The sequence below is a fragment of the Phacochoerus africanus genome, chromosome 8 (genome assembly GCF_016906955.1).
Source record: "Phacochoerus africanus isolate WHEZ1 chromosome 8, ROS_Pafr_v1, whole genome shotgun sequence".
Lineage (NCBI taxonomy): Eukaryota > Metazoa > Chordata > Mammalia > Artiodactyla > Suidae > Phacochoerus > Phacochoerus africanus.
In genome coordinates this window covers 162,869,925-162,897,562 of record NC_062551.1, presented here as the reverse complement: position 1 = coordinate 162,897,562, position 27,638 = coordinate 162,869,925, and the positions used below count along the sequence as shown (strand labels likewise).

The 27,638-nt window shown below is 38.2% G+C and overlaps 1 protein-coding gene across 3 annotated transcripts in view; it reads right to left on the bottom strand.

Moving 5' to 3' along the window:
• Positions 1 to 1,558: 1,558 nt before the first annotated feature.
• Positions 1,559 to 27,638, bottom strand: part of SPATA6 (spermatogenesis associated 6) — a 122,106-nt gene continuing 96,026 nt past the window's right edge. For all 3 annotated transcript variants that reach the window (XM_047789152.1, XM_047789153.1, XM_047789154.1), the window contains 2 exons: positions 12,206 to 12,297; positions 1,559 to 1,806 (listed from right to left, as the gene is read on the bottom strand). In XM_047789152.1, coding sequence (XP_047645108.1) covers positions 1,626 to 1,806; positions 12,206 to 12,297 — 273 coding nt within the window. In that variant the 3' untranslated portion in view covers positions 1,559 to 1,625. The remainder of the gene's footprint in view (positions 1,807 to 12,205; positions 12,298 to 27,638) is intronic.

Below are 27,638 nucleotides of genomic sequence, written 5' to 3'. Positions count from 1 at the left end.
GCAGCGTCCTAGTCTGACTGGACAGCTCCAGTTTACAACTACTTGAAGCATCAGCAGTACCCCTGGCACCTTTGCCACCAGCACCACAACTCTCTAAGTTTGAGAGGCATGAATGCAGTGCACAGACTTTTCCCAAACTTACATGACCAGTGAAATACTTACATCTGTATCCTTAAAGGCATCGCCAAGAACAGAGGTCTACAGAATACGATTCAGGAAATGCTGAACTACTCCTTCCTCTTCATTGACAGCCGTGGGAACGAAGGACCAGAGAATAAAGCCTAGGACACCTGACCCCTATCTTTGATGTGCTTTCTAATGTAGTAATACATCACAGGTCACGGCAGATAAAACACTCTTACCATGACGTTAAAAAGTCTTAAAAAGTCGTATTATTAGATAACAAGAAGTATATATTTTCTCCTACTACAAAAATAAATCACTCAGTTTTATATGTTAACTTCAATGTAAAGAGTTCAATTCAAACTTTTCCTTTTAAAATCATCCCTATAAAACTAACCAAAGATGGAATTCATAAGAAAACCTTACTTTGTAGTCAACTCTTGATAAGCCAAGTTTACCATTTCCTAGTCTCTGCTTTTTCCTCTACTCACTCTCTGGGAAATATGAGGTAATTTATTTCTTCATCTCTTCAAAACCATCACTGGCCTCACAGGTGTGTCCAGGGGGTAGGAGAGAAACTAATTTTTATCAACCAACAGATTTTCCAGCACAAAGAGTTACACTCTAATATTTTACTCCCTTTTATGGTTCCAAGTGTCCTTTAAAGTAAGGATGCTACTTTCTTAGGCAATTTGATACCTATGAGAACTCTAAAGAGATTAAATTACAATGTAAGTCCCTTATTCTTTCTGAGTTTCTATATACTTATTAACAAAGGCTATTTTCTGATTCTGGTTGCACCAAAAGATATGGCTCTAGAAGAAAATCATGCAAATAATTCTGTTTTAAAAATCAGCAATTCACATTTTGGGTCACACAAGGCCACTGCTATTTCTAGCCATTAGGCTTTTAGGTAACTTAGGTATAGTTCTTTTTAGAGAAGAGGGAGCGAATGATTATAGAAACTTTAAAAAGAAAGCTATATCTTATGAACTAAGACATATCAATAGCCTTTTCTGAGGGAGGAAAAAGTGGGAAATTCATCTTTGTACACTATATATTTTGGCTCATGACCAAGAAAGGGGAGTTAATAATAATAATATTAATAATAATCATCAAATCCTAGATAAGCTAAACAGTCAAGGAGATGAAAAAATTACAAGGTGATTAAGGCAGAACATTCCTAGAGAGCGCCTGTCCTTGGATTTGTAGCTAGTGATATGAGAGAGATGTGACAGAGTGTCCTCTCATACCGGCACAGGGGCTGTGATTGTGCCGCAGAGCTGTGGCTTTTAGCATATTGCTCTCTCTTCTGTGACTGAAAAAGAAAGCTTGCCCATGATCATTTATCCTTTGAAGTAATACACTTGCTCAGGTCTAACTACTGCACTCAATTAGAACCGCCTGTTTTTTTTAAAAAAAAGGAATACAGATATTGATGACATCAAATGTTTTCATTGAGAAATTGACAAGGACACTCATACAATTTACCGTGGCGGGTCTCAGAAGCTTTCCTGTGTGTGAGAAACAGAACCACAGGCCTTTTTGTATAAGTTCCTGTATATCTTATCCATGCTGTTCTCAAAGATGGGTCGGTGAGATTTGCCTTTGTAAGAGGCTGCCCTGTTGGACCAGTATTCGCCATCATCCAAAGGGCCAGTGCCACGAGGCCGCTGAAATGAGCTGGAGACAAGGATAGAAAAGATTAGAACACGGATGAAACCAAATGAGAGGTAGTACCATGCAAGTCAAGTATTTCCTAAGAACTTTATGGGATACGCTGGGCTCTGAGCGAGAAAATACACTGAGGCCTGGACCTTCAAAGAGTGACACTGTTTGCCTGAAACAATACAAAACAATAAAAGGAAAACGGTCTGTGAGAGTCAAAAAGTACCTCAGAGAAGAGAGACAGGAGCAGCCTGGCAAAAGCTGAGTCCAGATGGTACAGGGTGGCTGGGTCTGAGAGTGCCTGGCCTCTAAAGTCAGGCAGATCTGGAAGTGAATTCTGACACAACCTTCATAAGCTGTGGGACCCTGGGTAATTAATTGTCCAGAGTCTCAGCTTCCTTAACTGTATTTCTGCAGCATTGTTTTAGTTAGTATGTTTGTTTTGGGCCATGCTCACGGCATGTGGAAGTTCCCCCGCCAGAGACTGAACCCATGTCACAGCAGGGACCCAAACTGCTACAGTGACAACACTGGATACTTAACCCACTGTGCCACAAGAGAACTCCATTTTTGCAACATTGTCTTAAAAATCAAAGAGAATATATGTAATGTCCACAGTACAGGGCTTATCTTGCACACAAAAGTTATTAAACATGAGGGGCCAAACCACTAGGTACTTTATCTATGTTTATGCATGTTTATAAAAGATCTTACAACCCTCTGAAATTGTCATTGCGGAAACTGAGACACTGACGTCAGGTGACTTGCCGAAGACTATGCAGCTGGCAAGTGGCAGAATGGAAAGGATGCCACGCCTGTGGCTCTAGGCCCTTCCCACCGTGGCATATGCTACGGTCCTCAAGGAGGAGTAGAAAGTTAGACTGACGATGAACCACTTCTGGAAAGTGGAAAACAATGTGGGAAAGTCTGTATTTGAAGTGATAGAGATATACGGCAATTCTGCGGGTTTTGAAGGAAAAAGAGGGAGAGAACAGACAGGGAGCTATAAAATAGACCAAGACCAGACTAGTTGTAATGGGACTAGAGAAGAAAAGACAACTCTTTCTGAAGGCTTGGTGGTACTTTTTTTTATTTGCTAGAAATAAAATACTGACTTTTTCAAAGACGGAAATCTATTTAGTTTTAAATAAATAACCCACTTCAATAAAGTAAGTAGATGGGTGTTGAGGTTTCTTGAAGTTCTTAGCTCTACGACAAAGAGTGTTATTATGGACATGTTGTCCATGGCTCCTGGGACCCGTATGGGTAGAAGTTGCATATTTAACCTCTACTGAGTCAGGCCAAACTTTTTTACAAAGTGAGTGTATAAGTATTTTTATTACTTTACATCCTCCTTGATGTTGTGCCAGGCTCTAAGAACAGTAACACAGCCACTCCGTGCCTTTTTTCGTGACCCCTTTTACAGTGTTCAGGTGATAGATTGACTTCATGTGAAACAGCACATTCTTTTTACAGATAATACAGCTCCACCAGTTCCTGTTTCCCAATTGACAATAGAAGTAACATCATGGGATTTATACGTCAGGGAAGAAATTGTTTGTTTCATAAGGAGTGAGATTCCAAATATATGAAGAAAATATTTGTAACATTTGATGCCAAGGACAGACAGTTTTCCATGGTATAAAATGCATAATCTCTAAGGCACCTGAGAGAGCTTATCTAGAACATGTACATACTTCTTCAGGAGTCCCACATGTTCTGTTTAGTTCAGTTGTCTTTGGTTTATTCGTTGCTTTGTTCTGCTTGTTACAGTGCCATGGACTAATTACTATTTCACAAAACGCAGATGGGTCCCCTCTCTCCCTCTTGTCCGTAGTCATCAACTTTATTCCGAACGGATGGTCAGACAATGCCCTTTTTTCGACTCTCTATTTTGCCAGGCGTCTACTGCCATAAACCTACTCAACAGAAATGTGAATTTCTACAAGCCACCATCCCACTCAGAAAGGTAAGCAACAAGAGGGTTGTTAACTTTAAAAATCATCGTGTAGGTTTTTCTGAGATTGTAAATCAAATTCCTCATCCCTATCATAAATTATCATACTCAATGGTATCAGGCATAGATTGGCTACTGCTTTGGTATCATTAGACAATACTTTTTTTTTTTTAAGTCACAAAGCTACTTTAAAATATCATCTCAATGATATTTGCAATGAGTAAAATAAAAAAATGAAAAAGCTTTTTAGGAGCAACATGAACCAATCAGGTTTTGTAAAAAAGAGCTTAAGTGGCCAAAAAGACATTCTGATGCTTTTAAGATCTTGCAAAATATGACAGGGAGTTTATTTCTATTTAAAATTGTACAAATTTTCTGTTTAGGAAACAGTATTGTGGTTCTCTGGAGACAGTTTGGGAATTGGTTCATCCTGGACATCTGAACTGCAAAGCAGATGTTTGCAGAACAGGTCTTAATACGGTCCAGGATGGGTGCAAACAAAGAGTAGCAGAATCTTAAAAAGCGACGTGTATTCCAGACATGGAAGCACCGACTATTTAATAAACTGTAAACATACTGAGTCAGTTCTGATTTTCTATTACTGTGAATGTTAACAAGTTTAAAATGTGTAAGCAACACTTTTAAAAGCCTTATTACAGTAATAGGCTTTTAAAGACCACACTTCTATATTTTACCATGAGTACCTCCAGCATTCATTCACTCAGAGCGTTCAAAGTTCCTACATACAAATCACTGCATCAGGGCTATATAACAGAAAATGGTTCTCTTCAAAGCAGGACAAAACTGCTATTTTATTACATGCATTTTTTAGTAATTTATTTTGCTACCGGAATAGGGAGCTATGTAATTATGACAACACTATTAAGAAAAAAAAAAAAAAAAGAACAGGCTCAGGATATTATCTGAGAACTGGGTACTTTCAAATCTTGTGTTGCTAAGGTACAAGTTACAAATTTATTTTTTAAAGCCTAGCATATATGCAAATAAGAGAAAAGTTCTAGGCAGCTTAGAATGGACTCAAATGCAAAGGGCATGATTAGCTTTTTGCTTAGAAAAGGGTGAACTCGGAGTTCCCGTCGTGGCTCAGTGGTTAACGAATCCAACTAGGAACCATGAGGTTGCAGGTTCGATCCCTAGCTTTGCTCAGTGGGTTAAGGATCTGGCGTTGCCATGAGCTGTGGTGTAGGTTGTAGACGAGGCTCAGATCCCACATTGCTGTGGCTCTGGTGCAGGCCAGTGGTTATGGCTCTGATTCGACCCCTAGCCTGGAAATCTCCATATGCCACACGGGAGTGACCCAAGAAAAGGCAAAAAGAAAAAAAAAAAAGAAAGAAAGAAAGAAAAGAAAAGGGTGAACTCACTTGAAACCTTAACAATGTTTTCTACATCAGTATGAAACAAAGGCCACGTAGTCTTCAGATAAAATATCTGTAAGTTGATATACATGAAAAAGCAGGTAGAGGGTAAGATGGATATGCCACACAAAGAATATTAATTCCAATAAATCATTAGAAGGCCATGAGAATTAAAAAAAATGGTCATTTGACATTTGTACTCAAAGAACTAGAGTTGAAAGTGACTTTATTTTTTTATTTTTAGTTTTATTTTTATTTTTGGCCACACCCAAGATGTGTGAAAGTTCCTGGGTCAGGGGGTGACCCCAAGCTGCAGCACTGACAATGCCACATCCTTAACTGCTAGGCCACCAGGGAACTCCAAGCGTGACTTTAAAAGATGATGATGCATATTCTATACCTTAAACTTGTGACCTAAGATTCAGCATAATCACAGACAAAATACAGGAGATGAATTCCTTCACATGACACTCAGTAAAGGTTCTTATCAACAAAACTTTGACCAAACACGTAAACAGCACGGATGTGATGTATGTTCTATAGACATTGGATGGATGGATGAGGGACAATGGATGGACGGGTGGATGGGAAGCAGTCAAAGTCCTGAGTTCAGAATAGATGATAGAGAGACTATATCGTGATCTAATAAAATCTGAAAAGAATTTTTTTTTTTTTTTTGCCTTTTAGGGCCACACCCACTGCATATGGAGGTTCCCAGTCTAGGGGTTGAATCAAACTACAGCTGCCGGCCTACATCACAGCAACATGGGACCCGAGCCATGTCTGCAATCTACACTATAGCTCATGGGAACACCAGATCCGTAACCTACTGAGCGAGGTCAGGGATCAAACCTGCAACCTCATGGTTGCTAGTCAGATTCGTTTCTGCTGCACCACGACGGGAACTCCTGAAAAGCATTTTTAATCCTTAAAGATACCACATAAGGGGAAGATGTCATTAAAGACATTAAAGTTTACAAATAACAAGTGCTGGAGGGGGTGTGGAGAAAAAGGAACCCTCCTGCACTGTTGGTGGGAATGTAAGCTGGTACAACCACTATGGAGAACCGTATGGACCTTAGAAATCTATACATAGAACTACCATATGATCCAGCAATCCCACTCTTGGGCACATATCCGGACAAAACTTTCCTTAAAAAAGACACATGCGCCCGCATGTTCATTGCAGCTCTATTCAAAATAGCCAAGACATGGAAACAACCCAAACATCCATCGACAGATGACTGGATTAGGAAGATATGGTATATATACAGAATGGAATACTACTCAGCCATAAAAAAGAATGACATAATGCCATTTGCAACAACATGGATGGAACTAGAGACTCTCATCCTGAGTGAAATCAGTCAGAAAGAGAAAGACAAATACCATATGATATCACTCATATCTGGACTCTAATATATGGCACAGATGAAACTTTCCACAGAAAAGAAAATCATGGACTTGGAGAATAAACTTGTTGCCAAGGGGGAGGGGGAGGGAGTGGGATGGATAGGGAGCTTAGGGTTAACGGATGCAAACTATTGCTTTTGGAATGGATTAACAATGAGATCCTGCTGTGTAGCCCTGGGAACCTTGTCTAGTCACTTACGATGGAACATGACAATGGCAGAAAAAAGTATGTATATATGTATGTGTAACTGGGTCCCCATGCTGTACAGTGGGAAAAAAAATTGTGTTGGGGAAATAACAATAAAAAATAAAATAAAAATAAAAAATAAAAGTTTACTGATAAATTATAGCAATAGTTATAAAACTTTGATACACATCAGAGTCATCCAGAGGGCTTATTACAACTCACATGATTGAGACTCACCCCCAGAGTTACTGAGCATGTCTGAGGTGGGGTCCAAGAATTTGTATGTGTAACAAGTACCACAGTGATGCTGATGCGGATGGTCTAGGAACTACACTTTAGAAAGCACTTACATTAGCGGCTTTCCTACAGAATTTTAAAAGCGTAGAGGAAAAAAACTGCGGGCTGTCATTTATTTTCTTTTATTATTCACAGAAACTACACAGTATACATCGATAGAGGTCTATTCAAAGGAATTTCCTGAAGACTGGTTACTTAGAGGTTACTTAAAAGGTCACTTGTTTCCCTTCCCTGGATAAGGATGTGCAGAAATGAGCCTCTGACAATGCATAAGGTCTAATAGCTTTCGTTAGTAATTCCACTGTTCATTCACTATCTAGAGATGTTATTAAATATCAGACCATAAAATGAGTTTAAGTAATGCCTTAAGAGTTTCAGAAAATGCAACAGATCATTATTAATAAAGAACCCAATTTTAATATGTGAACTACTTTTTTTTAATCAAGCTTCCCGTACATAACAGAGACCTTGTTGAGCAGCCAAAAACAAAAGTAAGAAAAACATCTGCACCCTCAAGGAGCTCACACTTAATAGAAAGGGGCAGGACAGACTTGAAAAGACCATTCTGAGACAAATATTGCTAATTGAAATTATATTTGTGAGAGGGAAGTGGCAGGGTGCAGGAGAACATGACTAACGGTCTGCTGAGGTCACAAAAGCTGTCTCAGAAGAGGGAATAATTTGAGCTCAGTCCTAAGGAATGAGTAGGCATTCGGCAGGTAAACAAGACAAAGGTTCTTCCAGGCATCACATTGTAACAACCACAGCACAAATTAGCCTGAAATATCATAAAACCAAGTATATCTGCAGAGATAGGAATGAAGTCAGATTTAACTCTTAAGAGTCCAACAGGAAATGCTATCCTGTAGGGAAAAAGGAACCTACAATGGGAGGATAGAGAAGGGATGTCTACTATGAGTGGGAGACTAAAATTGGATTACTTTAAAGTCTCCTTAACTTCAAATATTATTTGTAGTGTATATCTGGGTAAAGAGGACAAGTGCTTTTTATTTAATCATGCACTCACAAATTAGGTTTTTTCTCTTCTTTTTACGGCCGCACCTGCAGCATATGGAAGTTCCTGGGCTAGGGGCTAAACTGGAGCTCCTCCCCCTGCGGAGCCACAACGGGAACTCCAAACACTGGTATTTTTAAACTGATATCTTAAGTCATCGCTCTGTTTCACTGATGCGGGTTAAACACACTATCGTGTCCGTACCCACAGAGAACATCCCGTTTGTTCTCATTACTCTTCTTTGAATCACTTCCCGTGTGAAAAGCACTAGATGTAAAACTAACTCTAGTATGGACTACAGCCAGAATATTTCAGAGCATTTTCATGTCTCAGCCCAGTCAAATAAAATAATGAACACTTTTATTTCTCAAGACAGTTATCACTAAGTCTTAAACAACTACACTTTTAATATCATGAAATATTGCTTACTCTGGTTCCCCAAGCTGGCTGGGGAAAGCTGCTAACGATCTTCTCCACTGTCATCAGGCAGCAGTCCACCACCTAATGATGTCTAGCTAAGACCCTAAGTGCCTATTTGTTTATGAGATGGTCATAAAATCATAATCCTTACTGAAAGTTGTATTTAATGTGTTACGTGCTCACAATCTATGTAAAAATTTAATTATAGCCTGGCAAGAATTACTGGTCGTCAAGCCACATTCTGGATGCCCTGCTAACGTTCTTTAACGGGGCTGCAAGTTGAACACTGGCTATGCCCTGGTACTTTCCAGATGCCAAGCATCAATATTAAGTAGCCTAGTCTGTCAAGGTCATATTTTTGTCTTTAAAGATGAATACACCATTTCCCTTTTCTAATAACCAGAAACTTTTCTAGACCCTTAAGCTAAAATTTCTACACTTTGGAAAAGTAACATAAATATGCAGCAAACCCAATATTTCTGTATATCAATATAGCTTCTAGATAAAAAAAAATTAAGTCACAAAACAAAAAAGTCTTAAGTATTTAAAGAAAAAGAACATTATGATACTTGTTAATAACATAAAATCCATATAACTCAAAATAAATCAACATCTTCTTAGTTAAAACTGAAAGCTTATTCTTAGTTATTCAAGAAACTTTAAGTCTATCTGTTATTTAGATTTTTTTTCTTTCATTTATTAATATTAAAGAAAGGAGTTCCCGTTGTGGCGCAGTGGTTAACAAATCCGACTAGGAACCATGAGGTTGCGGGTTCAATCCCTGCCCTTGCTCAGTGGGTTAACGATCCGGCGTTGCCGTGAGCTGTGGTGTAGGTCGCAGAGGCAGCTCAGATCCCGCATTGCTGTGGCTCTGGTGTAGGCTGGCAGCTACAGCTCCGATTAGACCCCTGGCCTGGGAACCTCCATGTGCCGCGGGAGCGGCCCAGGAAATGGCAAAAAGACAAAAAAAAATTAAAGACAGCTTTTTCACTAGGGTATTACATCTTGGTAAATTCATCAAATTAATCAGAGCAATGATCAAGAGATGAAAACTACAGCCAATGTATGTTACTTAAAAATATACAGTCAAGAGGAGTTCCTGTCATGTCTTAGCGGTAACGAACCCAACTAGTATGCTTGAGGACTCCCTGGCCCTGCTCAGTTGGTTAACAATCCAGTGTTGCTGTGAGCTGTGGTTAGATCCCCCGTTGTGGTGGCTGTGGTGTAGGCTGGCAGCTTCAGCTCTGATTTAACCCCTAGCCTGGTAACTTCCATATCCCACTGGTGCATCCCTAAAAGGACAAAAAAAAAATTATATATATATATATATATATATATAGTTGAGGGAGTTCCTGTTGTGGCTCAGCAGTTTAAGAACCCACCTAGTATCCATGAGGGTGAGTGTCTGATTCATGGCCTCGCTCAGTGGGTTAAAGGATGTGGTGTTGCTGCAGGTTGTGGAGTAGGTCACAGATGCGGCAGATCTGTCATTGTTGTGGCTGTGGTGTCGGCCAGTGGCTACAGCTCCGAATTGACCCCTAGCCTGGGAACCTCCATATGCCATGGATGCAGCTGTAAAAAGACAATAAAAATAAAACTGAATCTAAAAAATAAAAATATATCGTCAAAGATAAATTATTCAGTTTGAGGTTCTGTTATAAATAATCTCAGAAGTAAAACATTTAGATTGAGCATATTCCTACTGTTTGTAACCTGCAAGACACGCACAAGTGAATTGAAAACAGTTATATCAATAGCTAGTTCCATAAGAGAATAACATATCTAAAAATTTGGGGTGATAGTCATAAAATGCCAAATCACGTTCTAAACATGAGCTTAAAATTGTTTTTATCCTCTCTTCTCTCTTTTTGTGGCCAATTCCCATAGACATGAAGCGTCACTTCATGCCTGGACTTGAGCCAAGATCTCAAGCTCCCTCTTGATCGCTGCCGAGGGAAGCCTTAATGCAAGCAAGTGGGAGATTACTTTGTGTGGGTTCTTTCAGCCTTGAGTTGGAAAGTAGAATGGGAGTGACTTCTTGGCCTACTATATAATATATGACTTGGAGATAAAACTAAAATAATACCCTGATCAGTTTAGTAGCTTCTGGAGCTAATATCAAAGATACTCTTACAAAATGCATTAAAGGACTAACCACTCTCCTACTGGGCCAGGGATGTTGTCCTACTGGGCCAAGGGAAGTGGCAAAGAACAGAAAGGAATCTCAAAAATGCGTAAGCGGGGCTTTTCTGATGCCCTGCTTAACTCTCTCGCTTGAGAGGCACTAAAACCATCTCAAGTGACCAAAAGTTGAGCCCCTGACATTGCTGGGTGAACTGGCAAATGAACTAATGCTAAGGTTTATGGCAAACTTTAAGTGGAAACTGCTTTTCAAAATATGGTCCTTACGCCAGCTGCACTAGAATCATTCATGATAGCTTTTAAAATGCAGATTTCCAGGTCTCATCCCCATATACATAAGGAACCAGAATCAATGGAGGAAGAAAGAAGAAATCCACATTTTTAAGAAGCATATCATGCATATAAATGTTTCAAAACCAGACCCTTTGGTTTGTTAGCCCTACTCACTTCTTATCCGAATTAGAATTAATGACATGGATACGGAACCCAAAGTTGGGATGCTAATCCATGTAACAGCAATCCAGGGACTAGAACTGCAGCAACAATAAAGGGTAAAAATTCTTCCTTCCTCACGGTATGCACGTCCTTGGATCCTCCTTTTCCTGTTTGGATTGCTTCTTCTCCAAACTCATTTACAATATACTTTCTTTCATGAGAGGCCCCCGGATGGGAAGCAGTAACTTTGGACAGGAGTCCACACTCACACTCTATATACGGACAAAAGGAGGGAAGTCCTCACACGTTCATGCACTGCCTAGCCTAGCTCACCAGGGTAAAGACCAAGATTTCAGTCCAAAACACCAGTTAACAACAAAACGTATTTCATTATCTGCAGCTTTTTTCCTTATAATTGTTTTTCAGGAAACTCAGGAAGGTAGAAGCCATATCAATGGTACAGCACCAAAGGATTCAGAGACACTTCAGTTATATAAAGTCACAACTTACATTCGGAGGTTTTTTTTTGTTTTTTTTGTTTGTTTGTTTGTTTTTTGCCACATCCCACTGCATGTGGAAGTTCCCAGACCAGGGATGGAACCCACACCACAGCAGCAACCCAAAGCCGCTTGCAATGACAACACTAGATCCTTAACCCGCTGCGCCACCGGGAATTCCTACATTTGGTTTTCAATATCCCATCTTATGTCAATTAATGCAGAGGTCTCAAAAGTCTTCACGAGATTTGCTAGTATAATCTTGCAAAAATTTTATTATTACTAACATTTCTGAAACTTTAGGCCAGAAGAACTGAATTATTCTTATGATATTTAAAAAGGCTCACTCAGGGTCTAAAATCATGAAACCTGTTGTTTTGATGAGAATAAACCTGAAATAAGTCCTGAATACACAGATTTGCAAGGCAGCCAAATACGCTATAAATGAGGATGAAAGGCATCACCATCAATTGACTATTTTTGTTTTCATTAAGTTTCAGTAATGCAAACATTAAAATATTTCAATAGGATTTTATATAGTTAAAATATAATAACTATAAATAAATAAAGAAATACTGAGTCTAAATTTGCCACAAATCCTGCAGATTAAAAACCAGGCTATTTTTATACCAACTCTAAGAAGATCTCTACACACTGCATTCATCAAGCTCATACCTATACTCTGGGTCGCTGTCATAGGCAGAGTCTCTATATAAAAGACCTCTTTTCAGTTCCGGTTCATCTTCTTTCTCTGGGTCTCTCTCATCCTGAAAAATGTAAAGATGTCCATTAATTGATTTTATAACAAAAATGACACCCATTGTTTTTTTGGTAACTAGTCTCCCCCTCCCCTAGTGAAAGAAACAGAATTAAATGCTGGATTTCTTAGGGAAGAAACAAAAGAGTAAAAATTTACTCTTCTGCCCAATGAAACTAATATAGTTTTATTATAGTTTTGCTATTACTGCTTATCAAAGAGTAGAAACACAGGAGATGTTTCTTGCATCAGTGAATGAACAGAAATGGATACTGTGTCAAGCTATGCAGTAAGATGTGTAATAAGTAATATCTAACACGCTGCTGTGTGGACTTCTAAAAGATTGTACCTGTGCTCTGAAAAATAAGTATTTGGGACCATGTAGAGGTTAACATTTTAACAGATATCTATGACTTACAAAGGAAGTGACTTAAAAATATTGCTCACATGCCAAAATGCAATAACAAGACATAAGAGGGGAAAATGAAAGGCAAGGTAGTTGGAATCGACACGCTTTCTCCTCCTTCTATTCTTCACTTCTGACAGACACACCTCAAGGGGGTAAGAGAGTTTAAAGGGATAGCTTTGTTGTGAGCCACACAAAACTCTACTTAAAAGAGACACATGCACCCGCATGTTCACTGCAGCACTATTCACAATAGCCAGGACATGGAAATAACCCAAATGTCCATCAACAGATGATTGGATTCGGAAGATGTGGTATATATACACAATGGAATACCATAAAAAAGAATGGCATAATGCCATTTGCAGCAACATGGATGGAACTAGAGAATCTCATACTGAGTGAAATGAGCCAGAAAGACAAAGACAAATACCATATGACATCACTTATAACTGGAATCTAATATCCAGCACAAATGAACATCTCCTTAGAAAAGAAAATCATGGACTTGGAGAAGAGACTTGTGGCTGCCTGATGGGAGGGGGAGGGAGTGGAAGGGATCGGGAGCTTGGGCTTATCAGACACAACTTTGAATAGATTTACAAGGAGATCCTGCTGAATAGCATTGAGAAGTTTGTCTAGATACTCATGTTGCAACGGAAGAAAGGGTGGGGGGAAAAATGTAATTGTAATGTATACATGTGAGGATAACCTGACCCCCTTGCTGTACAGTGGGAAAATAAAATAAATAAATAAATAAAATAAAATAAAGGGATAGCTTTGTAAACCATGTCATTCACAGTCATGATGTTCCTATGTACAGTAATTTTATATAATTTAATATCAAGTATCTTTCTCAACTCCTTGCCAATATCCTCATTCTGCAATCACAAAGGAACAGAAACAAAGAGAACAAATGGTAAAAGGAACTAGTAAGTGCAAATAGATTATTCTAAGGATTAGTATTAATAAGATATTCATTCACTTTATGTAAGAAATCAGCTGAACAAAGATTGTGGAGAAAAATGATTTTAAAAATTTGCTGATGGCCATGAATTTGGAAGAGAGCATTTGGTTAAAAAGGTAAGCAATAAGTAATAGAGGAAGTTTAAAAACTACAGCAAATGTGAACATATATTTAAAATTATAACTTCTAGGTGAATTAAACCCTTTTACCATTAAGAAGGAATTCCGTTTATTTATACTAATGTTTTTTACCCTAACTTTTTTTGGTTTACTGTTAATATAGCTACAATAGTTTTCCTTTAGGTAGTTCTTGATCAATCAATCAATCAATCTATCTACATATCTATATATCTATATATCAAGGTAGTCCTTGATATATACATAACATCCAAAATAAAAGAAAAATATGTATCTTTTACATATATACACATTTTTATTTTCTACTTTTCATTATTATTATTTTTCTATATTTCTTTTCTTAAATAGTATATAGATGGATGTTGCTTATTTTTGTCCAATCCGGTAAGTCAATGAAGTAGAGCATTTGCTCTATTAACATCACAGAAAATGTAAGAGCCTGTAAAGAGTACAAAAGACACTACAAAAGAAAGTATAAGAAATAAAAGAAACAATGTTAATATGTTTTCACTCTTTTTTTTTTGTCTTTTGTCTTTTGAGGGCCACACCCATGGCATGTGGAGACACCCAGGCTGGGGGTCCAATTAGAGCTGTTGCTGCTGGCCCACACCAGAGGCACAGCAATGCCAGATCTGAGCCGCATCTGCGACCCACACTACAGCTCACGGCAACACTGGATCCTTAACCCACTGAGCGAGGCCAGGGATCGAACCTACAACCTCATGGTTCCCAGTCAGATTCGTTTCTGCTGCGCCATGACAGGAACTCTGTTTTCAATCTTCAGAAATAAATTATATTACAGGAAGAACTGAATGAAAGAGATGCAAATAATGCTGAATTTTGGAGTTCCCATCATGGCTCAGCAGAAACGAATCTGACTAGTATCCACGAAGATGCAGGTTAGATCCCTGGCCTCACTCAGTGGGTTAAGGATCTGGTGTTGCCATGAGCTGTGGTGTAGGTCTCAGATGTGGCTCACATCTGGTGTTGCTATGGCCATGGTGTAGGCCGGCAGCTGCAGCTCTGATGCAACCCCTAGCCTGGGAACCTCCATATGCCTCGGGTGTGGCCCTAAAAAGACCAAAAAAAAAAAAAAGGTTGAATTTTAAAATTCTATCCTTGGAAAGTTATTAATTTCTAAATCATATAAGTAATATCACACATACATAAATCAATATTCTTTGTTTAACTTTGTTAATTCAGTTGAAAAAATAATATTTGATCAAGAGTAATAAAATGTTGACTAAATTTTAAGTTATATATGAAAAAAACAAACGTCCCTTAAAAAACTGAACCTCATTTATTAAATACCCCTATTCTGAGCTGAGAACCTACTAGCCTAAGACTCTGAGGATAGAAAGATGACTAGGGCATAAAGCTTGTACACATGTGGAATACAGTTTGTCTATTCAGTGAAGCTCTGTTGAAGAGCATGGATCAAAGAGTAGAATTATTAGGAGATACAGTAAAGGACAAATGAGAAAGGGCTTTCTACTTAATGGAGCATTCTAGAAACAGAATGGCTGTCTTAAGAGGGAGGAAGACCACAACACTAAAGCTATTCATACAGAGCACTGGTCCCCATCTGGAATCAAGGAGTTCATGGAGGGGAATTTGGTTTCAAGAAACAAAAAGGACTAGATGGTCTTCATGGTTATGCTCTTCAAATTTTAAGACTACATTTTGTGGAGTTCTCTTGTGGTATGGCGAGTGAAGGATGTGGCATTGTTACTGCAGTGGCCTGGGTTGCTGCTGTGGCACAGTTGCGTCCCTGGCCTGGGAACTTCCACATGCCACAGATGTGGCCAAAAAAAAAAAAAAAGACTACATTTTGGACATTTTATATATATTCAAACACATACATATCTCTTATAAGAGTCCTTGTGTAGGCTTTTTTTAAAGGTCAAGTTATACAAAAGCAAAGAGGCAGCAAACATCCTACCTTATCATAAGCTATTAACTATATGAGTAAAGCAGGTATTTGAAGAGAAGTATCATTCTCATTCGTGCCAGAAAATACATTTCCAGAGCATGGCGAAGAGATTCCCTCTTATTCCTCACTGCCATTCCCATTTGCTCACATGTAAATACAGAAAAAGATGGAAGACACCAGTATTTTTTGAGTTCCTTCAAGATATCTAGGACTGAGTTAGGTATTTCTTATGTGAATATCTTGTAAGCCTTCAATAACCTTATGAAAAAGGCCCTCCAACTTTGAAAAATTAATAACTTGCCCAAAGATATATTATCAAGTGGCAAAAGAAGAATTTAAACCCAGATCTATCTTGATTTACACTACACTGTCTCCTAGAATGCATATAAACCAGACTACAAAATCAAAATCTCCATTCCAAATTGATTATTCTCCTAATGTGAAAATTAAGCTTGAACTCTTTCAGCTAATATCTATTCAGTTAGATAATTTAGCCCAGAAGAAACTTTTTCAAGATTTTCATGAAGAAATACTTTTCTTTCAGCAAAAGTCATGAATTAAAATGACGCATGATTAAAAGAAGTTGTGGGCCTTCCTTCCTTGAAACTGGCAATAAGTTCAATGTTCTCAAGATTTCTGTCATCAATGATCAGTATCTTACACATGTAACTGACATCATACTTAGAATATATCTGGAACAAAGAAATAAAAGTTATCCATGCTTGCAAACTGAAAAATTTACGACAAAAGTGGTTCAATAGCCTAAGATAAAGCCAGAACTAAGTCAGTAATCTCACTAATTACATAATATTTAATAAAGCATACACCTGTCATTCTCAAATGAAATTCTCATATATAGTGAAAATACCTATAAAATGTATTCTTTAGCGTTTTAATTTTCCCTTTTTGTAGTTTATTTTTTCACTGTTATGATTAGCAATTTTTTTAGATCTAACATTTTAAAAATTAAAGTACAGTTGATTTACAATGCTGGACCAATTTCTGCTATATAGCAAAGTGACCCAGTAATACATACATATATATATACATTCCTTTTCTTACATTATCTTCTATCGTGGTCTATCCCATGAGATTGGATAAAGTTCCCTGTGCTATACAGTAGGACCCCATTGCTTATCTATTCTAAACATAATAGTTTGTGTCTACTAACGCCCCAAACTCCCGGTCCATCCCAGCCCCTCCCCCCCTCCCTTGGCAACCATAAGTCTGTTCCCAATGTCCACTGTGAGTCTGTTTCTGTTTCGTAGATAGGTTCCTTTGTGCCATATTTTAGATTCCACATATAAGTGATATCATATAGTAACTGTCTTTCTCTTTCTGACTTACTTCACTTAGAATGAGAATCTCTAGTTCCATCCATGTTGCTGCAAATGGCATCATTTCATTATTTTTTAGGGCTAAGTAGAATTCCATTGTATATATGTACCACATGAGATGTGCTTTACTGTTATCAAATCCAAAATATTATTTATAATGATTGTGTACACAGATAAGAATTCAAATAGAATTTAATCACTAGTTCTAATTTGCATTATCATCCTGGGTAATTAATGGTTATATCTCCTAAATAATAACATAGAGAAAATTCAGATAGAGTTGTTCCAAATCACAAGGATAAGAAGTTACAGAGCTTGTCTTGAACCAGGTTTTTCTCATTCTATAACCTGACTTATAAGTATAAAAGTCTAAAGGGAAGACTACCTAAAGACCATATCAATGGTAATTTTGACAAATTTCCAGAGGCAGAGTGTGAAGAAACATGTGTGATGGTCAATTTTATGTGTCAACTTGGCTCAGACAAGGTACCTAGATATGTGGTTAAACATGATTCTGGATATTGCTGCGGGGATTTTGTGGATGAGATTAACATTTAAACCACTGGATTTTGAATAAAGCACATTGTCTTCCATAAGGGGGGTGGGCCTCATACAGCAGGTTGAAGGCCTTAACAGAACAAAGTCTGACACCACCTCACCCCTCCCCCCCCCGCCCGAGGAAGAGGGAATTCTGCCAGCAGACTGCCTTTGGATTTGAACTATACCTCTCCCCTGAACAGTCAGTCTGCCAGACTATCCCCTCAGGCTTTGGACTTGTCAAGTATCTGCAATCATATGCGCTAATTCTGCAAAGTTCCTTTTTTTCCCCTTTCTCTGCTGTACACACACACACACACACACCCTGCTTTTCTGCTTCTCTAGAGAACCCTGACTAACAGAGCATGAGAATGATAAACTTCTGCCACATATCAGTTGGAGGCTTCAGCACCTCACTTTAGACAACGGATAGAACAATCAGAAGACCGACCAGTCAACGGACGACTTGAGCAACACTATAAACCACCTGTACCCAACAGACATCCACTGAACACTCTACCAGACAAGAGCAGAACAGACATTCCTCGCAAATACACAAGGAAAACTCTCCAGGAGAGACTATATTGTTTCGACTGCAAAATAAGACTCAATAAATTCAAAAGAAATAAAATCATGCAGAGATGTTTTCTAGCCACAATAAAATGAAGTTAGCTAATTAAATCCATTACTGAAAACTGTCAAAGAAGGGCTTATTTAAATATTAAAGAAATAAATAATCCTACATAGACTCTTCTAAAGAATGAGTGGGAATATTTTCCAACTCATTTTTATGAGCCCAACCAAAACCTGAAAAGGACACTACAAGAAAGGAAACATACAGACCAACCACTATCATTAATTTAAATGTACAAATCCTAGGGAAAAAATATATTACCAATGGAAACTAGTGATACATATTTTAAAAGGAATCCAAATTGGAAAGAAGTAAACGATCACTATCTGCAGATGACCTGATACCATGCCTAGAAAATCCTAAAGATTCTACCAGAAAACTGTTAGACTTGATCAATGGATTTGGCAAAGTCAGAGGATACAAAATTAATACACAGAAATCAACTGCATTTCTATATACTAACAATGAAAGATTAGGAATAGAAATTAGGGTAGCAGTCCCATTTACCATCACAACAAAAAGAATAAAATACTTAGGAATAAACCTACCTAAAGAAACAAAAGACCTGTATTATGAAAACTGTAAGACACTGATGAAAGAAATCAAAAATGACACAAACAGATGGAAAAAAACACAATGCTCTTGGATTGGAAGAATCAATATTATCAAAATGACTATACTACCCAAGGCAATCTACACATTCAATGCAATCCCTATCAAATTACCAAGGACATTTTTCACAGAACTCCAACTAAATATCTTAAAGTTTGTTTGGAAGCACAAAAGACCCAGAACAGCCAAAGACATCCAGAGATAGAAAAATGGAGCTGGAGGAATCAGGCTCCCTGACTTCAGACTATACAGTCATCAAAACCATACGGTACTGGCACAAAGACAGAAATATAGATCAGTGGGACAGGATGGAAAGCCCAGAATTAAACCCACGCACCTACAGCCAACTCATCTATGATAAAGGAGGCAAGAATATGCAATGGAGAAAAGACAGCCCCTTCAAATAAGTGGGGCTGGGAAAACTGGACAGCCACATGGAAAAGAATGAAATTAGAACACTTCCTAACACAATACACAAAAATAAACTCAAAATGGATTAAAGACCTAAATATAAGACCAGGTACTATCAAACTCTTAGAGGAAAACATAGGCCAAACACTCTCCAACATAAACAACAGCAACATCTTCTCAGATCCACCTCCTAGAGTAATGATGATAAAAACAAAAATAAACAAATGGCACCTAATTAAACTGAAAAGTTTCTGCACAGCAAAGGAAACCCTAAACAAAACGAAAAGACAACCCACAGAATGGGAGAAAATCTTTGCAAATGAATCGACTGACAAGGGATTAATCTCCAAAATTTATAAACACCTCCTATAGCTCAATACCAAAAAACAAACAATCCCATCAAAAAATGGGCAGAAGATCTAAACAGACGATTCTCCAAAGAAGATATACGGATGGCCAAAAAACACATGAAAAGATGTTCAACATCCCTAATTATTAAAGAAATGAAACAAAACCACTATGAGATGCCACATTACACCGGCCAGAATGGCCGTCATCAAAAAATCTACAAACAATAAGCGCTGGAGAGGGTGTGGAGAAAAGGAACCCTATGACACTGTTGGTGGGAATGTAAACTGGTGCAACCACTCTGGAAAACAGTATGGAAAGTCTTCAGAAAACTAAAGATAGAACTGCCATTTGGTCCAGCAATCCCATTCCTGGGCATCTATCCAGAGAAAACCATGACTCGAAAAGATACATGTACTCCAATGTTCACTGAAGCACTATTTGCAATAGCCAAGACATGGAAACAAGGAAAATGTCCATCGACAGAGGAGTGGATGAAGGAAAGGTGGTACATATACACCATTAAAAGGAAAGAAATACTGGCATTTTTAGCAACATGGATGGACATAGAAATTATCATGCTAAGTCGTCAGTGAGACACCAACATCAAATGCTATCACGTACATGTAGAGTCTAAAAAAAAAGGACACAATAAACTTCTTTGCAGACAGACACTGACTCACAGACTTTGAAAAACTTTTGGTTTCCAAATGAGACAGGTTGCGGGGTGGGGGATGGGCTGGGTGTTTGGGATGGAAATGCTATAAAATTGGGTTGTGATGATCATTGTACAACTATGAATGTAATAAGATTCATTTAAAAATTTTAAAAATGTATATATAAAAAAATAACCAAGAGTTTTGTTTCAAGTATGCTTTAACACTTGAAAATCAATTAGGTAATTTACCACATTAAAATAAGGAGAAAAAGCATAAAATTTCCTGAACAGATGCAATGTGATAAAATTAATAATTTATAATTTTAAAAAACTCCTAAAAGGAATACAAAGAATTTCTGTCATCAGATGAAGAATGCCCCCTAAAACGTCTAGAAATCATCATACATAATGTTCAATTATAGAGAAAGCTTTCTCCTTTGGATGGCAAACAAGAAAAGATGCTCTCTCTATCACCATTTCTATCTGACACTGGGAACCTGGATAGTGTAATAAGGTACAAAATAAAATAAATATAAATATATAAATATATATAAATATAAAATAAAAGGCATAAGAATTAAAGAGGAAGAAATTTAAATGTCATTTACAGATTTTATGATTTTATGTGTAAATATTCAAAACTTACCATCTAGTAACATTAATATGTGAATGTAAGGAGGTCAGCGGGTCCAAGATCACTACACATAAAATCTGTTTAGTCATCACCAAGAACAAATAGATAACAGAATATTAAAAGATACAATTTATAATAGCATAACAGTATCCAACACCTAGAGATAAATCTACTAAAACACACACAAGCCTTCTAAAGTGAAAACTATGACATAATTGGAAGAAATTAACGACCTAAATTAATTTTAAAAATCACCATTTTTATGGATTGATAGACTCAATACTGATAAGATATCAGTTCTCCCCTAATCAAAGCACAGATTTAATGTAATCTCAATAAAAACCATAGCAGGTTTTTTTTTTAATACTGACAAGTTGATTCTGGAAGGTAGATAAAAAAAATAAAAACAAACAAACAAGAATAATCACAGCAATTTGCAAGCAAGAATAAAGCTGAAGGGCTTATGCCATGGGATATCAAGAGTTATTATAAACCTGTAGCAACTGAGAAAGTATGGTACTGACACAAAATTAGAGAATTAAACCACTGAAACAGACATAAATGCAGAAACGAACTCATGTGTCTAAACTCCCAATGGAACAAAACAGAATCCAGGACTATCTCCATATAAATACAGTGAGAAAAGAATGGCAGTTTAGAGAAAGATACTGGATTATAATCATAAGGGCATAAAATGAACCTTGATCCGAATCTCACATTATACGTACAAATCAAATCCACATGCATTGTTGGTCTAATGTGAAAGGCAACATGATGAAAGGCTTTTTTTAAATAGGAGGCTATCTTTAGAACCATGGTTAGCCCAAGTTTTCTGACATGGAGTAAAGAAAATGCTAACCAGGAGTTCCCATCGTGGCTCAGTGGTTAACAAATCCGACTAGAAACCACGAGGTTGCAGGTTGGATCCCTGGCCTTGCTCAGTGGGTTGCCGTGAGCTGTGGTGTAGGTCGCAGACTCGGCTTGGATCTCGCATTGCTGCGGCTCTGGTCTAGGCCAGCGGCTGCAGCTCTGATTGGACCCCTAGCCTGGGAACCTCCATATGCCTCGGGAGCGGCCCTAGAAAAGGCAAAAAGAAAAAGAAAAAGAAAATGCTAACCAAAGCGCTAACCAAAGCACTAACCAAAAGAAGAGAAAAACTGGGCTACATTAAATTAAGAACTTCTATTCACAAAAGATCTGTTATTAAGAAAATAAGTGTGCAAGTCACAGATTGAAATACATTTGTAATATAAAACATGCCCATCAGAAAATGTCCAGGAATGAAAATAAAAGACCTAAGAGACATATGGCATACAGAAAATAAGTCTAATGTGTGCTTTTTGAGAAGCACTATAAATGCTGAACTGAATAAATACAAAGAAAACCAACCTAGGTGTATGATATTTAACTACTGAAAATAAATGACAAAAAAATCTTTTCAAAATTCCAGAGAAGGGAATTATAGAAAGATGTTAGTGGCATTGTGGCAGGCAAAATAATGGTTCCTTCCCAGTGATGTCCAAGCCTTCACTCCCAGAGCCAGTGAATATGTTACCTCCATGGCAGTCGGGAATTTAGCGCATCCGATTAAGGTTAATGGATGCTGGTCAGATTTGTTTCCATTGAGCCACGACAGGAATTCCAGAAAGTAGAGGGTTTTGTTTGGTTTCGTTTTTTGTTTTTGTTTTTGTTTTTGGCTTTTTAGGGCCACACCCTTGGCATGTGGAGGTTCCCAGGCTAGGGGTCTAATTAGAGCTACAACTGCCAGCCTACACCACAGCCATAGCATCGCCAGATCCCAGCCGCATCTGCAACCTACACCACAGCTCACAGCAACGCCGGATCCTTAACTCACTGAATGAGGCCAGGGATTGAAACTGTAACCTCATGGTTCCTAGTCATTGTGCCATGACGGGGACTCCAGAAACTTGAGTTTTATTAGGCCTTAGATATACAGCCAGTTTCTCAACCTGACATTTATTGATTTATGAAGCTACATGGGACCACTGGGTAGCTAACTCAAAAATATCTCAAAGTAGCACAGACATTAGTACGGTCTCATGGTGCTTAAGAAATAAAAATCTAGGAGTTCCTGTTGTGGCTCAGTGGTTAACGAATTCGACTAGGAACCATGAGGTCGAGGGTTCAATCCCTGGCCTTGCTCAGTGGGTTAAGGATCCGGCATTGCTGTGAGCTGTGGTGTAGGTCGCAGAAGCGGCTCAGATCTGGTGTTGCTGTGGCTCTGGCGTAGGCCAGCAGCAACAGCTCCAATTCGACCCCTAGCCTCGGAACCTCCACATGCCAGGCCCTAAAAGGACCAAAGACAAAAAAAGTGAAATAAAAAATAAAAAAATAAAAGGACCTTGTCAAGTTATTTGCTAAATTTTGAGCCTCAGTCAGATTGGGAGCAACAAGCTCATCTAAGAGTGACTGAAAAGCAAAAGAACTATTGTCATATAATCAGATGGTACTTTAAAAAGACAAACATCGGGAAGAAAGACTTTGATAACAAAGCAAGTGAGAGTTGAAAGCCCTAGAAAGTGGGGAACTGACCATTTGCAACCCCCATTTCCCCGGCAGCACCTGACTCCTGAGAAGAGCTAGACTAGAGCTGGTACCAGTGGACAGAGAACCCAGCAGACATCTTGGTGACTCTGCAGAACCGATGTCACGGGAACAGACAAGAAGACCTAACAGATGGGTGAACAGCAGATAAGACCACATCAGCGAAGCAGCAGTCAGGTGCACAGCAAACACTCACCACCAAAGAGAAACCAGAATGATAAAGAAAGAAAGGAAAGCCAGTCACATGCAGGAGACGATCAGAAGGATAACTGGACACCCAAAAAGGAAGGAAGAAAGGAACGCTCATATAGCACATATGAAGAGAGAACAGGCTAGAATTTCCCAAATTAACTTTAAGTCATGAATTTACAAATTCAAAAAGCTCTAAGCATCCATCCTGAGCAGGGTTCACACATAAAACCAAATCTTTGAAAACAAAGGCAAGAGAAAATGTTAAAAGAAGCCAGAGATAAAGGAAATTACCTTCAAAGCAGCAAGGATAAGACTGACAACCGACTTCTCAAGGAAATCATAAAAGCCATTAGATAAGAGAATGGTATGTTTAAAGTGCAGGAAGAAGAATATCTACCAACAAACAATCCTTTACAGACTTAGCAGATAGGTAAATAAATTAATTAATACATAAGTAGACAGAAAGAAAAATTTCCAACAGCCAGCCTGACTCAGATGCTGTTCCCACATGGGTTCACCTGGTGAAAACTCGTTGGGCTGTACAATTTAGGATTAAAGTATATTATACTGAAATTTTCTTAAAAATTAAGCATCTAGGATGTAGTACTTTTTAAAAAAATCCACGGATGACATCTGCAACAAAATGATGTGACAAGATACTTGCATGAACCTCCAACTGTGAGGAGATGAAAACAAATCACCAGTAGTTACAAGAGACGGTAACATTATCTCTGGAGGAGAAATCAGAAGAAAACATTGAGGCATCTAATACACCGGGTAACTTCAAAATAAGAAAAGAAAGTTTAACTCAAAAGCTCAGTGGGAAAAAACAAACAAACAAACAAACAAAAAACAAAACAAAACAAAACCTCAGTGGGCCAATTTAAGAACAGCAACTGAAACTGGAAGAGGTTTTCCTACTTCCATAGTAATGAGTACAAAGGATTTACAGAACATTCTGAAGGAGCTAGAGCAGTCTGGGACACATTAACTATCAAAACGAACATGCCAAAGTCACCTTCCAAGATAAAACTTTACACTGAATAAAAACATCTGGGAAAAGAATCCAAATTCAGAAGGGAAACAAAATTAAAGGGAGAATAAAAATCTATATAATAGCTGGGAAGAGAAAGAAAGCCAGGAAACCTATAAGCTGCCATATTTTGGAATAAATGAGAAAAACAGGAAAAAAAAAAAGAGCTCTCAAGCTATGGATTTAGAAAAGCTAATCTAAATCATATGTCCCTTCTCAAAGCCTAGGAAAAAATAATTCACACACACAAAAATCATTGTAAGTGGGTTAAACTTCATAAAAAGTTTTAATTTAGGAAGGGGGAAAACAGACTCAATTAAGGAGCTCTCAATGAAAGCACACCAGCAAAGACATGCTCACAAAACAGATCAAAAATGTACTCAGTTACCTATGTCCTCACGATCTGACGACTGACTTACCAAGAGTAAATGAGCTTACGGAAGAACAAGACAGAAACCAACGTCTTTTATGATCTAGCCTTGGAAGTCATACACTGCAATTTCTGCAATAGCCTATGGTTTACACAGATGAGCCCTATTCATGGAAGGTGGGAGGAGGTTACCAGGGGTGAGAATACCGGTAGGCAAGAATCACTGGCAGCCACTGAAGAGGTCTATTCCACCCTAATAATTAGTAAAAGAAATAAAACTAACCATCCTTAAAAATGATACATATTTTAAGAAATCAGAAAAAAAAAACAACCTAAATGAGATGGTAAAAATCAGAAAGAGGAAATTAATGGAAAATAACTTGAGAAATGAGAACATGAAAAGAATTTGAGATGAAAAATGCATATCATATGCAAATAAAATCCAAAATACATATAAATAGAAATTATAAAAATTTAAAAAACGGAAAAGAAACTGAAGGCCAGGGGAATAGAACAAGCCCTAAAAATCATAATTAAAAGAAAATTTTCAACAAAAAATGAAAACATAATGAAAGGCACACAACACACATTGGGGAAAAAATCAATCCAAAATACCTAACATCATGCTGTTTTCTGGTTACTGAACTGTAAAGACGAAGAAAAAAAAATTTTTTTTTAATTCCCAGGCTAAAAAAACCAAGGCACTTACAAGGGAAAGAAACTTGGATTTTAAGCAGAATTTGAAAGTGACATTCTGTGTCTGAGACAATCAAGTAACACATTTAAAATAAAGAAAATGTAAGCTAGGATTTTTATATGCAGCCAAACTAACTTTTAGGCATAAAGGCTATAGGAAAAAAATGTCACTATTATGCAACTCTGGGAATATGTGTCCCATGAGTTTTTGTGAGGAATCTACTAGAGAAAGAGCTTCCGAAAACTGAAATGAGGGTGTTTCCGTCACGGCTCAGTGGTTAACGAACCCAACTAGCATCCCGGAGGACAAGAGTTCGATCCCTGACCTCGCTCAGTGGGTTAAGGATCCGACGTGGCTGTGAGCTGTGGTGTAGGTCGCAGACACGGCTTGGATCCCAAGCTGCTGTGGCTCTGGGGTAAGCCAACGGCTCCAGCTCCATTTGGACCCCCACCTGGGAACCTCCATATGCTGCAGGTGTGGCCCTAAAAAGAAAAAAAAAAAAACAGTATAAGAAAACTGAAATGATTGGAAAAGACACTGACGTGAAATAGCGAACATGAAGGACTTACATGCAGAACTAAATCTAAGTGAAGGATACAAAGGACAGAGTATAACACATAAGGGTATATCCTCTGAAAATGTAGATGGGTATAATTGCAAAAGAGAAGAAGAGAAGAAAATGCAGAGGGAATATGCAAAAAAAAAAAATTAACTGTTTTAGTAATCTCTTGTGGTACATTGCTATTTTTGTCCTGAGAACATTTTGCTGACAAAGCAAATGAGGACCTGGGTTATATTCTGATTTTATCTTCTCTGATGTCCTTGAGAAATGAGACTTGATATACAAAAAAGAAGATACATATGGAGTTCCCATCCTGGCACAGCGGAAACGAATCCGACTAGGAACCATGAGGTTGTGGGTTCGATCCCTGGCCTCGCTCAGTGGGTTAAGGATCTGGCGTCGCCATGAGCTGTGGTGTAGGCCAGTGTAGGTGGCAGATTTGGCTCAGATTTGGCGTTGCTGTGGCTGTGGCGTAGGCCAGTGGCTACAGCTTCGATTCCACCCCTAGCCTGGGAACATCCACATGCTGCAGGTGCAGCCCTAAAAAGACAAAAAAAAAGAAGAAGAAGACACATATAAGAAGTTAAGGAAAAAAATATTGCGGGCTTAATTTAGAATCTGAATATATGAGGAATTATATGTTTAAAAATATGTCTTTTCTAGTTCTGTCCGTTAAAAAGACTTAAAAAAACATGACATGCTCTGTAGCATGAGCATTACTAGCACACAGGTTTGGGTCTGAAAATATAACTTATCAAAACAACACAGAATTTTTTAGAGAAATGGCTGATGTGAGAACTGGGTGAGGAAATGCGGAAGATGAATCTGGGGCTGTTAAAGACTACCAAGGTCACATCAAAAGGACTGGGGAGGAGCTCCCGTCGGGGCTGAGTGGTTAACGAACCCGGCTCGCATCAAGAGAACATGGGTTCGATCCCTGGCCTCACTCAGTGGGTTAAGGATCTGGAGTTGCCATGAGCTGTGGTGTAGGTCACAGATGCGGCTTAGATTCCATTGCTGTGACTGTGGTGTAGGCAGGCAGCTACAGCTCCGATTAGACCCCTAGCATGGGAACCTCCATATGCCACAGGCACAGCCCTAGGAGAAAAAAAAAAAAAGACTTGGGAGTCAACTTGAAGGGTTTCCCCTTGGCCAAAGTTATGCTCATTTGAGCACCAATAAGAATAACAGCTGATATACACCAAAATCCATCAAGTATGTTCAAATCCATGAGTTTAGAATGATCTAAAAAAAAGACAAATAGGACTTCAGGTTAAGAACCTGACTAGTACCTATGAAGATGCGGGTTCCATCCCTG